Genomic DNA, 17,679 nt, shown 5'->3' with positions numbered 1-17,679 from the left:
AGTTAGCTGACACTTTTGGGGATATGCTGTCAGTGCCGGTGGCCTGTAATGTGTGTTGGTGAAAGGCTTTCTCAGAATCGGGCACCGGGCAGCAGGTGGCTCTTGGTGAGCTGAGTCCAGCCGCTCCGCTCTTGCCCTTTCCATTTCTCCTCTTCCACTGAGACTTGTGTGTCTCCAGCTCCAACCAGCGAGAAAGCCCCTTCTAAAGGGCCTTTGGAACGAACGATGTCAGACATCCAGGGGGAGTTACCATGGTCGAGTGGAGAGCTGACGCATCCAGAGCTCTGCCCCACCACGTACTGAGCCCCGAGAGGCTGTAGTGCCCATGAGGCTCCGCCTAACAGGACAGTACAGCGTGCTGCATGGTGACTTGGGACCAGGCTGCATCAGACTTTTTTTTTTTTTAACTGTCCGTGTGGCTTGCAGGAACCTAGTTCCCTGACCAGGGATTGAACCCGTGCTCCTTGCAGTGGAAGCGTGGAGTTCTAACCACTTGACTGCCAGGAAATTCCTTTTTATTTTTATTTTTTTAAATAACAGCTTTATTGAGACATAATTCACATACCGTACCATTCACCCCAGTTAAAGTACACTGTTCAATGGCTTTTAGTGTATTCACAGAGTTGTGTATCCATCACCACAATCAATTTCAGAATATTTTCATTGCCCAGAAAGAAGTACGGGACCCTGTTTCTCCCTCCCCCCAGCTCCTGGCCGCTGCTAGTCTAGTGTAAGTCTCTGTGGATTTGCCCATTCTGGACATCGTATTTAAATGGACTCATACAGTGTGCGGTCTTTCGTGACTTCTTTCACTTTGCATAATGCTTTCAGTGTTTATCCATGGTGTAGGATGTATCAGTTCTTCATTTCTTTTTTTGGCCAAAGAATATTCCATCGTGTGGCTAGACCACATTTTGCCGGTTCAGTCGTCAGCCAGTAGACATTTTGGCTGCTTCTCCCCTGGCTAGTGTGAATAACGCTGCGGTGAACATTCACGTTTTGTGTGGACCTGAGTTTTCGCGTCTCTCGTGTGTATACCCAAGAGTGGAATTGCTGTGTCACACTGTAACTCTCCGTTTAACCATTTGTTTGTGGGTGAGGATTCCACTTGTTTCCAGGGTTTGGAGAGTGGGGAAATGAGGAGAAAGGCACACCACGTTCTTGGGAAGTAGTTGTGTGTGTTGTATTCAGGAGGGCTTTGTTTAGCTGGGTCCCAATGATAACTTGTATGATTATTATTTTCTTCTTTTATTTTCTTTTTAGAAGGAAGAGATTGTTGTGACTCTCTTACCAGCTGGTCATTGCCCAGGATCAGTTATGTAAGGGGCTCATCTATTTTGCCCATTTATTTTGTGTAGATATGTATTATATTTGTGGAAATAAACTTGTAGGGTCTAGAAAATAACCTGTACAGGGAGGTTCGAGTCTTATGATGGCAATTCCTGTAATCTTTGCTTCCAAATTGAACTTGGGGGACTGAGGTGCAGGTCACGTTCGAAACGTGGCTTTCTTACAATGGAAGTCTTCAGTAGCAGTCTTTCCACTGGCTTTGCATTTTCCCATCACATGGATTTTTCTCTCCATGAGCAGGGATGATCTCAGTACACAGTGGAAGGTGCGGATGTATTTCAGAGGACATTTCTTGCAAACTCAGCGATATCTCCATCATGTTATTATTTTCCCCCTTTGGGAAGAGGTGCAGCTGAGTGCCTGGTGTGGTTTAGTGCTGTGGAAGTTCCATTATCATAGTGGCTGTGCTTGGCAGGCAACATGGGCTGTGGATTTAGTATATATTTGCTTTATTAGGATTTTGTCTGAGACTTAGAAGTCACTGAGGTCTGTACCCTTTTCAGGTTTTTATTTCAGGGCAACAATGGGACCGTCTTGTACACGGGAGACTTCAGATTGGCAAAAGGAGAAGCTGCCCGAATGGAGCTCCTGCACTCCGGGGGCAGGTACTCTGGGCTTTACGTAATTCTTGAATGTTAAGGCTGCACTGTTTTAAAGGTTTCATTGTTCTCCCCCCTCCCCCCAAATATAAGCCTTTGTTTCTATTAGAAATCTAACTCGATTATAATAATATTTGTAACAGTAAAGCAAACTTTTCCTCTTGAAACGAGGTAATGGTAACATTCCGTGTGCTGACTGCGGTAGTAGTTACGTGAATTGGTCACAAGTCACTGAACCACATATGCAAAATCTGTGTTATTTTGTTATATGGAAATCATTTCCTGACAAAGTTGTTAATAAAAAAAAAATTCCAAATGGACCATCCATTTGGATGTCTCAGATTTTCTCTCTCTAACGAAGAGTTTAGATTTTATCCATATTTTCTTTCCCATGAGGTGAGTCACACCCCTTGTTTCATTTTTGTTTTCAGAGTGAAGGACATCCAGAGTGTGTACTTAGACACGACTTTCTGCGATCCGAAATACTACCAAATTCCTAGTCGGGTACGTCTCCCTGGAGCACGGCCCGCATTTCTTAGAGGGAAGCTTGTGGGATTACAGATCGCATGGTGATTGTCTCCATTTGCGTGAATATCTGGGAATCCTGAGAATGGAACAGCGTTAACTGCCTTTGAACCTTCCTGCCCAGGAGGAGTGTCTGCACGGGATCCTGGAGCTGGTTCGCAGCTGGATCACGCGGAGTCCCTACCACGTAGTGTGGCTGAGCTGCAAGGCCGCCTACGGGTACGAGTATCTCTTCACCAACCTCAGCGAGGAGTTCGGAGTCCAGGTGCCTGACGGCTCTTTCTTTCCTCTTGGTCCTGTCCATCCTCCCAACTCTGCCTTTCCCCTCCTTCCCCCTTGCCCCCCAAAGCCCCCCCCTCCCCAGACTGGAAACCGTGACAGCCTTTGTCGTCTTTGTTTATTCGTTTCCTCTTGGGAGGAATTGACAGTGGGAAGAGCCCTTTGGTGAAAAGTCCCCTAAAGGAAGTAGTTTTTCAAAACTGTGGGTCATGAAATAAATTCAGTGTTTGTGACCAGCAATGAGAATAAAATTGAACTAGGAAATATCTGAGTGTATTGCTTACAGTCAGAATAAACATTGTCCTGTGAAAATTTATGTGGGGAATCAGACACGTACCTATCTAGATCTTCCTCGACTTAACCACAGGGCTACAGCCCAATAAATGCATCATAAGTTGAAAATCTCATTGAGTCAAAATGTATTTAAATACCCCTGACCCACTGAACACCATAGCTTAGCCTCAGCTACCTTAAACCTGCTCAGACTTGAGGACACGGGGAGGGGGAAGGGGAAGCTGGGACGAAGTGAGAGAGTGGCATGGACATATATACACTACCAAATGTAAAGTAGATAGCCAGTGGGAAGCAGCCGCATAGCACAGGGAGATCAGCTCGGTGCTTTGTGATCACCTAGAGGGGTGGGATAGGGAGGGTGGGAGGGAGACGCAAGAGGGAGGGGATATGGGGATATATGTATACATAGAGCTGATTCACTTTGTTGTACAGCAGAAACTAACGCGACATTGTAACGTAGTTATACTCCAATAAAGATGTAAAAAAGAAAAGCGCTCGCAACACTTGGATTAGCCTACAGTTGGGCAAAATCACGTAACGCAAAGCCTATCTTACAGTAAAGTGGGGAGTGTCTCGGGTAATTTATCGAGTGCTGTAGTGAAAGTGAAAACCAGAAGGGTTGCCTGGGTCCAGAACGGTGGTCGGCGTGTGGACGGTGGCCGTTCACCCGCGGGATCGCGTGGCTCACTGAGGCGGCAGCTGGCTGCGGTGCTGACCAGCATCATGAGAGAGGATCGTACCGCCAGCTCAGGAAAAGATCGTAACTCAGAATCCGAAGTCCGTTTTCTACTGGATGCATATTGGTTTCTCACCATCGCAAAGCCGAATAATCCTGGGTCGAGCATCTCAATTTGGGACCGTCTGTACATACATGCTGCGTATGCATCCTCGGTTGCCGTGGAAACATATTTCTTACCGGGGGTCATGGTCAGAAGTGTGTGAAGAACGCTGTCCTGAGGCACTGAGCCCCCTCCCCATGGACGATTCACATCAGGTCAGGCTGGGAGCCAGTGTTCACCCGTCCCTTCCAGGTGGCTCGATGCTGGGCTCTCGGGACCCCGGGCAGCCGGGTGAGCATGCCAAGTGCTTCCTGCAGCGCCCGCTTCCCATGAGAGGAGATGGAGTTTTGGTGGCGACTCTGGACAAAACGAAACGCTGGAACGAGTCGGACATTTAAATTCTACTTCATTCGTCAACTTTTACTGTCTATCCCCCAGCTAACAGACTTGTGCTAAGAACTTAGCACTTATATACAACGTAATTTAGTAAAACTGAAAAGATCTAGTGCTTCTGCATTTGCAATTTAAAAAATTCCTCCCTCCCTCCCTAAGCCCTTACTTCCTAAGCCCTTCTTTCCTTAATTTCTTCCTTCCTTAAGTTTTTGTGTCCAAATGTTTTTGGTGAAAAGCTGCCAATTCTCCATTTGGGGAAGGACTTGCTTTCGTTCTGAGATTGTCGTTCTTATGTTCTTTGGTGTTCAAATGGTCCTTTAACTTAAAATCACAGTGGTAATAGGTTGTATGTTGCACACATTTTACTATTTGCTTTTTTTTTTTCTCACGTCCTCTCTTGGCAAAATACAAAGGTAGCAACCACTTACCAGTCCCAAATTTGTTTTGTGAATTTTAGTGGTGTGTGAAATCGAAACGACTGGAAGCTCCTCCAGCTCTGAGGCCTCATAGGGAGAAACCCTGGGCTGAGGAGGGGTCCAGGGATGGAGGTGGGGGAAGAGAAGGCAGGCCTTAGGAAGGTGACCCCGGAAGCACCCCAGGGTGAGCCCTCTTTCAAGTCTCTTAATCCCTCTGTAGGGGTTAGAAACAATTCTAGAGAAGGAATTTTAAAAGGGAGAAGAGTGAGGTTTTTTCATTTAAAAATTTATTTATTTATTTATTTATGTCCATGCCGGGCGGCATGCGGGATCTTTGTTCCCCGACCAGGGATCGAACCTGCGCCCCCTTGCAGTGGAAGCGTGGAGTCTTAACGACTGGACCACCAGGGAAGGCCCTGGTGAGGTCTTTTGATAGAGGGACCTAAGAGATGATTTATGGCAACCTTTTCAAGCATCTTCATTTTTGTGAGGATGAAAGTTTCTCCCTGTCTCTGTACATCTCAGAATTTGCCTCTTTCATATCCTTCTTAGGCCAGAAAAGTCAATTCCTTGTTACTTCTTGTTACTGATTAGTAAACAGGTAGTGAGAGGAATAAGGATAAGTTACAGGATATCACAGGATAAGTAAGAAGTCATGCTCGGGTTCTTTTTTAATTTATTTATTTATTTTTGGATCTGTTGGGTCTTCGTTGCTGCGCGCGGGCTTTCTCTAGTTGCGGCGAGCGGGAGCTGCTCTTTGTTGCAGTGCACAGGTTTCTCATTGCGGTGGTTTCTCTTGTTGCAGAGCACAGGCTCTAGGTGCGCGGGCTTCAGTAGTTGCAGTACGCAGGCTCAGTAGTTGTGGCTCACGGGCTCTAGGTGCGCGGGCTTCAGTAGTTGTGGCGCACGGGCTTAGTTGCTCCGCGGCATGTGGCATCTTCCAGGACCAGGGCTCGAGCCTGTGTCCCCTGCATTGGCAGGCGGATTCTTAACCACTGCGCCACCAGGGAAGTCTCATGCTCGGGTTCTTGCTATAGCTGTCTTGGTATTAATTACCACAGCGATTTAACATTATTCTAAAGTGTTTTGTTATTCAGACTTCAAAATGAGCATACTTTTTTGAGGAGTGCTATTTCATTATCCTTGTATTAATCTAAGTATTTGCTATTTACTCAAAACTACCCAGAAAACGATTCAAGTAAAACCGACATGTGGGTTTTAACAATTTAAAACATATTCGCTTTAAAATTCTAAAGGTGGCTGAGGTTTGTTTTGTTTTGTTTTGCTTTTTTGCATCTGCCCTCCTCCTTTTCATCCAATAAAAAGGTGTGTGGAAAGGGAGGACCTGGGTCTCCACTTCCTCGTCCCACTGGCCTCCCTCTCCCCCAGCTGCCCGTATGCAGCGTGTTGTGTGTGTCTTCATGAGCAAGTGATTCATTTGTTTAGTATTTTATTTTATTTATTTTTTGTTTGTGCCTCATGGCTTGCGGGATCTTCGTTCCCTGACCAGGGATCAAACCCGGGCCCCGGCCGTGGAAGTGCCAAGTCCTAACCACTGGACCGCCAGGGAATCCCATGAGCAAGTGATTCTTGATTGTTCTCTGCAGTACACCCCATATTTAGAATAAAGCTTGACATAGAGCAGGTGCACAATAAATATGAATCGAATGACTCTTGATGGATCGATCCAATGAAATCCACCAGCCGAGTCGCCAGACTTTTCATTACCACCCACAACGGGTGGTAACGCAGACTGCTGGAAATGGGATCTCAGCGTCCTGCGTTGAAATAGCTGAAAACTAGGCTTCGAGGAAGAAGAAAGACTTAGTTTTAACTGGATGATTTGCCCTTGCCTAATTACCCTTGAACACTTTATTTACAGGAAATACAGTTCCAATAATGTGCTTTATTTATGTTGTTTTCCTCAGGTTCACGTGAATAAACTAGACATGTTTCGAAACATGCCTGACATTCTTCATCATCTCACAACAGACCGTGACACTCAGATCCATGCGTGTCGGCATCCAAAGGTATGTGGTGAAGTGTTTCTCTTATTGTTAGTGTGATCCATGAAAAACAGAATTTTAGGTCCAGAAGGAATCTCAAATTCCATTTTGTTGGCTCTTCAATTTACAAACGTAAAAACTGAGGCTGAGATCTTGTTCGTAGATCAAGGTCATGCAACTACACATCACTGTATTCCATTACCATAAACTTCCTAATTAGGAAACAGACACAGATATTCAGTACTTTTAGTTTCTTTTTACATCTTTATTGGAGTATAATTGCTTTACAATGGTATGTTAGTTTCTGCTTTATAACAAAGTGAATCAGTTATACATATACATATGTTCCCATATCTCTTCCCTCTTGCGTCTCCCTCCCTCCCACCCTCCCTATCCCACCCCTCTGGGTGGTCACAAAGCACCGAGCTGATCTCCCTGTGCTATGTACCTGCTTCCCACTAGCTATCTATTTTACGTTTGGTAGTGTATATATGTCCATGCCATTCTCTTGCTTTGTCACAGCTTACCCTTCCCCCTCCCCATATCCTCAAGTCCACTCTCTAGTAGGTCTGTGTCTTTATTCCTGTTTTACCCCTAGGTTCTTCATGACATTTTTTTTTCTTAAATTCCATATATATGTGTTAGCATACGGTATTTGTCTTTCTCTTTCTGACTTACTTCACTCTGTATGACAGACTCTAGGTCCATCCACCTCATTACAAATAGCTCAATTTCGTTTCTTTTTATGGCTGAGTAATATTCCATTGTATATATGTGCCACATCTTCTTTATCCATTCATCCGATAATGGACACTTAGGTTGTTTCCGTCTCCGGGCTATTGTAAATAGAGCTGCAATGAACATTTTGGTACATGACTCTTTTTGAATTATGGTTTTCTCAGGGTATATGCCCAGTAGTGGGATTGCTGGGTCATATGGTAGTTCTATTTGTAGTTTTTTAAGGAACCTCCATACTGTTCTCCATAGTGGCTGTACCAATTCACATTCGCACCAGCAGTGCAAGAGTGTTCCCTTTTCTCCACACCCTCTCCAGCATTTATTGTTTCTAGATTTTTTGATTATGGCCATTCTGACTGGTGTGAGATGATATCTCATTGTAGTTTTGATTTGCATTTCTCTAATGATTAATGATGTTGAGCATTCTTTCATGTGTTTGTTGGCAATCTGTATATCTTCTTTGCAGGAATGTCTATTTAGGTCTTCTGCCCATTTTTGGATTGGGTTGTTTGGTTTTTTGTTATTGAGCTGCATGAGCTGCTTATAAATTTTGGAGATTAATCCTTTGTCAGTTGCTTCATTTGCAAATATTTTCTCCCATTCTGAGGGTTGTCTTTTGGTCTTGTTTATGGTTTCCTTTGCTGTGCAAAAGCTTTGAAGTTTCATTAGGTCCCATTTGTTTATTTTTGTTTTTATTTCCATTACTCTAGGGTCAAAAAGGATCTTGCTGTGATATATGTCATAGAGTGTTCTGCCTATGTTTTCCTCTAAGAGTTTGATAGTTTCTAGCCTTACATTTAGGTCTTTAATACATTTTGAGCTTATTTTTGTGTATGGTGTTAGGGAGTGATCTAATCTCATACTTTTACATGTACCTGTCCAGTTTTCCCAGCACCACTTATTCAAGAGGCTGTCCTTTCTCCACTGTACATTCCTGCCTCCTTTATCAAAGATAAGGTGTCCATATGTGTGTGGGTTTATCTCTGGGCTTTCTGTCCTGTTCCATTGATCTATATTTCTGTTTTTGTGCCAGCACCATACTGTCTTGATTACTGTAGCTTTGTGGTATAGTCTGAAGTCAGGGAGCCTGATTCCTCCAGCTCCGTTTTTCTTTCTCAAGATTGCTTTGGCTATTCGGGGTCTTTGGTGTTTCCATACAAATTGTGAAATTTTTTGTTCTAGTTCTGTGAAAAATACCAGTGGTAGTTTGATAAGGATTGCATTGAATCTGTAGATTGCTTTGGGTAGTAGAGTCATTTTCACAATGTTGATTCTCCAATCCAAGAACATGGTATATCTCTCCATCTATTTGTATCATCTTTAATTTCTTTCATCAGTGTCTTATAATTTTCTGCATACAGGTCTTTTGTCTCCTTAGGTAGATTTATTCCTAGATATTTTATTCTTTTTGTTGCAGTGGTAAATGGGAGTGTTTTCTTGATTTCACTTTCAGATTTTTCATCATTAGTGTATAGGAATGCCAGAGATTTCTGTGCATTAATTTTGTATCCTGCTACTTTCCCAAATTCATTGATTAGCTCTAGTAGTTTTCTGGTAGCATATTTAGGATTCTCTATGTATAGTATCATGTCATCTGGAAACAGTGACAGCTTTACTTCTTCTTTTCCAATTTGGATTCCTTTTATTTCCTTTTCTTCTCTGATTGCTGTGGCTAAAACTTCCAAAACTATGTTGAATAAGAGTGGTGCGAGTGGGCAGCCTTGTCTTGTTCCTGATCTTAGTGGAAATGCTTTCAGTTTTTCACCATTGAGGATGATGTTGGCTGTGGGTTTGTCATATATGGCCTTTATTATGTTGAGGAAAGTTCCCTCTGTGCCTACTTTCTGGAGGGTTTTTATCATAAATGGGTGTTGAATTTTGTTGAAAGCTTTCTCTGCATCTATTGAGATGATCATACGGTTTTTCTCCTTCAGTTTGTTAATATGGTGTATCACGTTGAATGATTTGCTTATATTGAAGAATCCTTGCATTCCTGGAATAAACTCCACTTGATCATGGTGTATGATCCATTTAATGTGCTGTTGGATTCTGTTTGCTAGCATTTTGTTGAGGATTTTTACATCTATGTTCATCAGTGATATTGGCCTGTGGTTTTCTTTCTTTGTGACATCCTTGTCTGGTTTGGTATCAGGGTGATGGTGGCCTCGTAGAATGAGTTTGGGAGTGTTCCTCCCTCTGCTATATTTTGGAAGAGTTTGAGAAGGATAGGTGCTACCTCTTCTCCAAAAGTTTGGTAGAATTCTCCTGTGAAGCCATCTGGTCCTGGGCTTTTGTTTGTTGGAAGATTTTTAATCACAGTTTCAATTTCCATGCTTGTGATTGGTCTATTCATATTTTCTATTTCTTCCTGATTCAGTCTCGGCAGGTTGTGCATTTCTAAGAATTTGTCCATTTCTTCCAGGTTGTCCATTTTATTGGCATAGAGTTGCTTGTAGTAATCTCTCATGATCTTTTGTATTTCTGTAATGTCAGTTGTTACTTCTCCTTTTTCATTTCTAATTCTATTGATTTGAGTCTTCTCCCTTTTTTTCTTGATGAGTCTGGCTAATGGTTTATCAATTTTCCTTATCTTCTCAAAGAACCAGCTTTTAGTTTTATTGATCTTTGCTATCGTTTCCTTCATTTCTTTTTCATTTATTTCTGATCTGATTTTTATGATTTCTTTCCTTCTGCTAACTTTGGGGGTTTTTGTTCTTCTTTCTCTAATTGCTTTAGGTGCAAGGTTAGGTTGTTTATTCGAGATGTTTGCTGTTTCTTAAGGTAGGATTGTATTGCTATAAACTTCCCTCTTAGAACTGCTTTTGCTTCATCCCATAGGTTTTGGGTCATCATGTCTCCACTGTCATTTGTTTCTAGGTATTTTTTAATTTCCTGTTTGATTTCTTCAGTGATCACTTCGTTATTAAGGAGTGTATTGTTTAGCCTCCATGTGTTTCTGTTTTTTACAGATCTTTTCCTGTAATTGATATCTAGTCTCATAGCGTTGTGGTCAGAAAAGATACTTGATACAATTTCAATTTTCTTAAATTTACCAAGGCTTGATTTGTGACCCAAGATATGATCTATTCTGGAGAATTTTCCATGAGCACTTGAGAAAAATGTGTATTCTGTTGTTTTTGGATGGAATGTCCTGTAAATATCAATTAAGTCCATCTTGTTTAATGTATCATTTAAAGCTTGTGTTTCCTTATTTATTTTCATTTTGGATGATCTGTCCATTGGTGAAAGTGGGGGTGTTAAAGTCCCCTACTACGAATGTGTTACTGTCGATTTCCCCTTTTATGGCTGTTAGTATTTGCCTTATGTATTGAGGTGCTCCTATGTTGGGTGCATAAATATTTACAATTGTTATATCTTCTTCTTGGATCGATCCCTTGATCATTATGTAGTGTCCTTCTTTGTCTCTTCTAATAGTCTTTATTTTAAAGTCTATTTTGTCTGATATGAGAATTGCTACTCCAGCTTTCTTTTGGTTTCCATTTGCATGGAATATCTTTTTCCATCCCCTTACTTCAGTCTGTATGTGTCTCTAGGTCTGAAGTGGGTCTCTTGTAGACAGCATATATATGGGTCTAGTTTTTGTATCCATTCAGCCAATCTGTGTCTTTTGGTGGGAGCATTTAGTCCATTCACATTTAAGGTAATTATCGATATGTATGTTCCTATTCCCATTTTCTTAATTGTTTTGGGATCGTTATTGTAGATCTTTATCTTCTCTTGTGTTTCTTGCCTAGAGAAGTTCCTTTAGCATTTGTTGTAAAGCTGGTTTGGTGGTGCTGAACTCTCTCAGCTTTTGCTTGTCTGTAAAGGTTTTGATTTCTCCATCAAATCTGAATGAGATCCTTGCCGGGTAGAGTAATCTTGGTTGCAGGTTTTTCTCCTTCATCACTTTAAATATGTCTTGCCAGTCCCTTCTGGCTTGCAGAGTTTCTGCTGAAAGATCAGCTGTTAACCTTATGGGGATTCCCTTGTGTGTTATTTGTTGTTTTTCCCTTGCTGCTTTTAACATGTTTTCTTCGTATTTAATTTTTGACAGTTTGATTAATATGTGTCTTGGCGTATTTCTCCTTGGATTTATCCTGTATGGGACTCTCTGTGCTTCCTGGACTTGATTAACTATTTCCTTTCCCATATTAGGGAAGTTTTCAACTCTAATCTCTTCAAATATTCTCTCAGTCCCTTTCTTTTTCTCTTCTTCTTCTGGAACCCCTATAATTCGAATGTTGGTGCATTTAATGTTGTTCCAGAGGCCTCTGAGACTGTCCTCAGTTCTTTTCATTCTTTTTTCTTTATTCTGCTCTGCAGTAGTTATTTCCACTATTTTATCTTCCAGGTCACTTATCTGTTCTTCTGCCTCAGTTATTCTGCTATTGATCCCATCTAGAGTATTTTTAATTTCATTTATTGTGTTGTTCATCATTGCTTGTTTCATCTTTAGTTTTTCTAGGACCTTGTTAAATGTTTCTTGCATTTTCTCTATTCTATTTTCAAGATTTTGGATCATCTTTACTATCATTATTCTGAATTCTTTTTCAGGTAGACTGCCTATTTCCTCTTCATTTGTTAGGTCTGGTGGGTTTTTATCTTGCTCCTTCATCTGCTGTGTGTTTTTCTGTCTTCTCATTTTGCTTATCTTACTGTGTTTGGGGTCTCCTTTTTTGCAGGCTGCAGCTTTGTAGTTCCTGTTGTTTTTGGTGTCTGTCCCCAGTAGCTAAAGTTGGTTCAGTGGGTTGTGTAGGCTTCCTGGTGGAGGGGACTAGTGGCTGTGTTCTGGTGGATGAGGCTGGATCTTGTCTTTCTGGTGGGCAGGTGCACGTCTGGTGGTGTGTTTTGGGGTGTCTGTGGACTTATTATGATTTTAGGCAGCCTCTCTGCTAATGGGTGGGGTTGTGTTCCTGTCTTGCTAGTTGTTTGGCATAGTGTGTCCAGCACTGTAGCTTGCTGGTCGTTGAGTGGAGCTGGGTGCTAGTGTTGAGATGGAGATCTCTGGGAGATTTTCGCCATTTGATGTTATGTGGTGCTGGGAGGTCTCTTGTGCACCAGTATTCTGAAGTTGGCTCTCCCACCTCAGAGGCACAGCACTGACTCCTGGCTGCAGCACCAAGAGCCTTTCATCCCCATGGCTCAGAATAAAAGGGGAAAGAAAGAAAGAGAGAGAGAGAGAGAGAGGGAGGGAGGGAGGGAGGGAGGAAGGAAGGAAGGAGATAAAATAATATAATATAAAGATAAAATAAAATACAGTTATTAAAAGAAAAAATAATTATTAAGAAAAAAAATTTTTTTAAAGAAAAAAAAAAACATGGACGGATAGAACCCAAGGACAAATGTTGGAAGCAAAGCTATACAGACAAAATCTCACACAGAAGCATACACATACACACTCACAAAAAGAGGAAAAGGGGGAAAAAATCAGAAATCTTGCTCTCGAAGCCCACCTCCTCAATTTGGGATGATTCGTTTTCTATTCAGGTATTCCACAGATGCAGGTACATCAAATTGATTGTGGAGCTTTAATCCACTGCTTCTGAGGCTGCTGGGAGAGATTTCCCTTTCTCTTCTTTGTTCTCACAGCTCCGGGGTTCAGGTTTGGATTTGGCCCCGCCTCTGCGTGTAGGTCACAGGAGGGCGTCTGTTCTTCGCTCAGACAGGACGGGGTTAAAGGAGCAGCTGCTTCGGGGGCTCTGGCTCACTCAGGCCGGGGGGAGGGAGGAGCACGGAGGCAGGGCGAGCCTGCGGCGGCGGCAGAGGCCGGCGTGACATTGCACCAGCCTGAGGCGCGCCGTGCGTTCTCCCGGGGGAGTTTTCCCTGGATCCCGGGACCCTGGCAGTGGCGGGCTGTACAGGCTCCCCAGAATGGGGGTGTGGAGAGTGACCTGTGCTCGCACACAGGCTTCCTGGTGGCGGCAGCAGCAGCCTTAGTGTCTCATGCCCGTCTCTGGGGTCCGCGCTGTTAGCCGTGGCTCGCGCCCGTCTCTGGAGCTCCTTTAAGCAGCGCTCTTAATCCCCTCTCCTCGCGCACCAGGAAACAAAGAGGGAAGAAAAAGTCTCTTGCCTCTTCGGCAGCTCCAGACTTTTCCCGGACTCCCTCCCGGCTAGCCGTGGTACACTAACCCCCTGTAGGCTGTGTTCACGCCCCCAACCCCAGTCCTCTCCCTGCGCTCGGACCGGACCGAAGCCCGAGCCTCAGCTCCCAGCCCCGCCCGCCCCGGCGGGGGAGCAGACAAGCCTCTCGGGCTGGTGAGTGCCGATTGGCACTGATCCTCTGTGCGGGAATCTCTCCGCTTTGCCCCCACACCCCCGTTGCTGCGCTCTCCTCCACGGCTCCGAAGCTTCCCCCCTCCGCCACCCGCAGTCTCCGCCCGCAAAGGGGCTCCTAGTGTATGGAAACCTTCCCTCCTTCTTGGCTCCCTCCCACTGGTGCAGGTCCCATCCCTATCCTTTTGTCTCTGTTTATTCTTTTGCCCTACCCAAGTACGTGGGAGGTTTCTTGCCTTTTGGGAGGTCTGAGGTCTCCTGCCAGCGTTCAGTAGGTGTTCTGTAGGAGTTGTTCCCGTGTAGATGTATTTCTGGTGTATCTCTATTACAAAGGGTAGGTTTTTTGGGTTCTTTTTTCTGTTCCATTTCCTGAGACACAATGGGTCTTCAGCTGTGGCATGAGGATCACAGGGTTTGGTGTCCTTTCTTTCTTGGCTTAAGGCTTTTGTTCCTGCTAGTGTTGAAGGGTCTCCTGCAGAGGTGGTGGGGGGTGGGGGCTGTGGCTCACCGTGGGGCAAGGACACTGGCAGCAGAAGTTGTGGGAAGTACCCCTTGGCATGAGCCCTCCCAGAGTCTCAGTACTTTTAATTATTAATGAAATATATTTATACAATTGATACGTGTTTATTTGTAATGACTTATGTAATGAACAGTTTATTTGTAAGGAAATTAGTAACATGTTAGAGCTTATAATTTAAGAAAACAATCACAACCCGTTGTGATTTACTTTTTAAAAAAATAAATTTATTTATTTATTTATGTTTGGCTGCCTTAGGTCTTCGTTTCTGTGCAGGCTTTCTCTAGTTGCGGCGAGTGGGGGACTTCTCTTCCTTGCGAGGCGCAGGCTTCTCATTGCAGTGGCTTCTCTTGTTGCGGAGCACAGGCTCAAGGTGTGCGGGCTTCAGTAGTTGTGGCACGTGGGCTCAGTAGTTGTGGCTCGCAGGCTCCAGAGCACAGGCTCAGTATTTGTGGCTCACAGGCTTAGTTGTTCCGCGGCATGTGGGATCTTCCCGGACCAGGGCTTGAACCTGTGTCCCCTGCATTGGCAGGCGGATTCTCAACCACTGCGCCACCAGGAAAGCCCGTGATTTACTTCTGAGACTCATGACACGTGCGCATTTATAAACTTTATTTTCCTTCTCCTCATTTGAGATAAATGTCTAGATATAACTTTGCTTTGAATTTTGAAATAGTTACATGTATTGCTGGTCCAATTTCAAATGAATGTTTTTAGTGTCTTTGAAACTCACTGGTAATTGGTTTTCTGATGCCACCATAGAACTCCCTTCTCTTATTACCTGCCAGGTGTTAAATTTTAAATTGGCCTTTAACATTTCCATTTTAATTTATATTGTCATTCAATGTCACTGCTACTAATTAGTCATCTTACATGTAGGGGTATGTGTGATTCTAATTGTTCTCTAAATCTTTAGTCTTAGCATTCATATGCTGAGTAATTTTTATTTTAGTAAACAGTGCATTTATACATTTAGATAATCATTGTAACAGTAATATTAGGGCTTCCCTGGTGGCGCAGTGGTTGGGAATCCGCCTGCCAATGCAGGGGACACGGGTTCGAGCCCTGGTCCAGGAAGATCTCACATGCCGTGGAGCACCTAAACCCGTGCGCCACAACTACTGAGCCCATGCGCCCCAACTATTGAGGCTTGCATGCCTAGAGCCCGTGCTCTGCAACGAGAGGCCGCCGCAATGAGAAGCCCGTGCACCGCAACGAAGAGTAGCCCCCGCTTGACGCAACTGGAGAAAGCCCACGCACAGCAACAAAGGCCCAACACTGCCAAAAATAAAAATAAATAAAATAAATAAATTAAAAAATAAACAGTGATATTAGCTCCATCAGCCAAAATCCTAAAGTAAAGTTGCTCAGCACTAAAGTAAAGCAAAATTTAAAAACAACAACAACAAAAAACGATTCTTATCCATAGCATGGAAGATTCTATTTCAGACCACTGCAGGAGAGCTACTAGGTAAGAAATTACTTTTGATGATTGGTCAGCTGCATACTATAACTTGCATCATGAATTTATTTCATCATTCTGTTTGTATATGTACACATACACATGCAATGAATTAATGGATGGATAAAAACAATGTAGATACAAAGTAGAAACTGTTTTGTCCTTTTTCTTTTGGACTTGTAGTCTTTGCCCCTACCATGCCCCGTAAATATTTTAATTGGCAGATTTCTTTTTGGTCTAAATTTTCTCACAAACCACAAAGTAGCTTAACTCACCCCCTGTCATTTCCCACATGGCTACTCGCCTTGAAACACTACTTCTAGCAGCTTAAGGTATGTGTCTCAGGTCACATAGCCTTAAAAATATTCAACAGAGCAGCCTGCACAGCCCTGGAGCACTCATCCACAGCCTCGTGAGAAACAGCACCAAAAGTGCTCCAGTGATGTTTGATTTGGATGGAGTGTTCATGGTTTTGAAGGATTCCTATCTAAATGTAGTGTCTTTGGGAAAATAGTCGCATTGGTTTTCAACCTTTTAAAAACACATGTTACTTTCTTCTCCAACTTTATTTTGATAAATTTTAAAGCAGGGCTTCCCTGGTGGCGCAGTGGTTGAGAGTGCACCTGCCGATGCAGGGGACATGGGTTCGTGCCCCGGTCCGGGAGGATCCCACATGCCGCGGAGCGGCTGGGCCCGTGAGCCATGGCCGCTGAGCCTGCGCGTCTGGAGCCTGTGCTCCGCAACGGGAGAGGCCACGACAGTGAGAGGCCCGCGTGCCACAAAAAAAAAAAAAAAAAATTTAAAGCAGTAAATTTGTTAGACTAGTACAAAGAACACCATGTACTCTTTTATTTTAAATTGAAGTGTAGTTGATGTACAATGTTATATGTTACAGTTGTACAATGTAGTGATTCAGTTTTTAAAGGTTGTATTCCATTTATAGCTACTATAAAATATTGGCTCTATTCCGTGTGTTGTACCATATATCCTTGTAGCTCATTTTAAACCTAAGAGTTTGTACCTCTTAGTCCCATGCCCTTATTTGCCCCTCCCCCTTCCCTCTCCCCACTGATAACCACTAGTTTATTCTCTATATCTGTGAGTTTTGTTATATTCACTAGTTTGTTGTATTTTTTAGATTCTACATATATCATACAGTATTTGTCTTTCTCTGTCTGACTTATTTCACTTAGCATAATACCCTGCAAGTCCATCCATGTTGTTGCAGATGGCAAAATTTTATTCTTTTTTATGGCTGAGTAGTAGTTCATTGTATATATTTTTATACACCACATCTTCTTTATTCATTCATTTGTTGATGGACACTTAAGTTGATTCCGTATCTTGGCAGTTGTAAATAATGCTGCTATGAACATTGGGGTGCATGTATCTTTTCAAATTAGTGTTTTTGGTTTTTTTTCTGGATATATACCCGGGTGTGGAATCACTGGGTCATACAAACACCGCGTCTTCTTCCTCTGGCTTCCCGTGTGTTAACACCATCACGTCTGCTCCCTGACGTACTCTGTGTCTGTCTCTGTGTAACTAGCACCCCCATCCCCCAATCCACTTGAGAGTCAGTTGCAGATGCCATGACACTTTGCCATAAACAAGGACGTTCTCCTGCACGACCACAGTACAGTTCCCACACTCAGGAAGTTTAGCATTGATACGACCCTACTGGATGTGATGGAGTCCATATTCAAATTTCCCTAGTTGTCCCGATCATGTCCTTTATGGCTTGTGGAGGGAAGAGCAGGGCCTCCTGTTCTTAATACAGTCATCCAGGATTTTATTAAGAATCATCTTTTGCATTTGCTCAGGCCTCTTCAGTTTCTTTTCATGTAGATCAAGTCTCAAACCTTTTGCTTTTCTTTCATCACACTGACATATTTGAAGAGTTCAGGTCAGTTGTTTTGTGGAACATTCCTCAATTTGGGCTTACCTGTTTCCTCATGTCTGTATATATATATATTTTTTCATGTCTGAAAACCCATCTACATTTGTTTTTGAGGCCCTGCCTACAAACAGATTTGTTGAAAATA

The 17,679-nt window shown here is 43.1% G+C and overlaps 1 protein-coding gene across 7 annotated transcripts in view; it reads left to right on the top strand.

Moving 5' to 3' along the window:
* DCLRE1C (DNA cross-link repair 1C) overlaps positions 1-17,679 on the top strand; it is a 119,984-nt gene that overhangs the window by 91,330 nt on the left and 10,975 nt on the right. For 6 of the 7 annotated variants that reach the window (XM_060006281.1, XM_060006279.1, XM_060006278.1 and 3 more), the window contains 5 exons: positions 1,264-1,319; positions 1,854-1,955; positions 2,381-2,453; positions 2,599-2,739; positions 6,564-6,665. In XM_060006281.1, coding sequence (XP_059862264.1) covers positions 1,264-1,319; positions 1,854-1,955; positions 2,381-2,453; positions 2,599-2,739; positions 6,564-6,665 — 474 coding nt within the window. The remainder of the gene's footprint in view (positions 1-1,263; positions 1,320-1,853; positions 1,956-2,380; positions 2,454-2,598; positions 2,740-6,563; positions 6,666-17,679) is intronic. The other variant, XM_060006282.2, reaches the window with a different exon arrangement.

The sequence above is a fragment of the Delphinus delphis genome, chromosome 2, assembly GCF_949987515.2.
Source record: "Delphinus delphis chromosome 2, mDelDel1.2, whole genome shotgun sequence".
Taxonomy (NCBI): Eukaryota; Metazoa; Chordata; class Mammalia; order Artiodactyla; family Delphinidae; genus Delphinus; species Delphinus delphis.
This window is presented reverse-complemented; position numbering and strand designations above follow the sequence as displayed.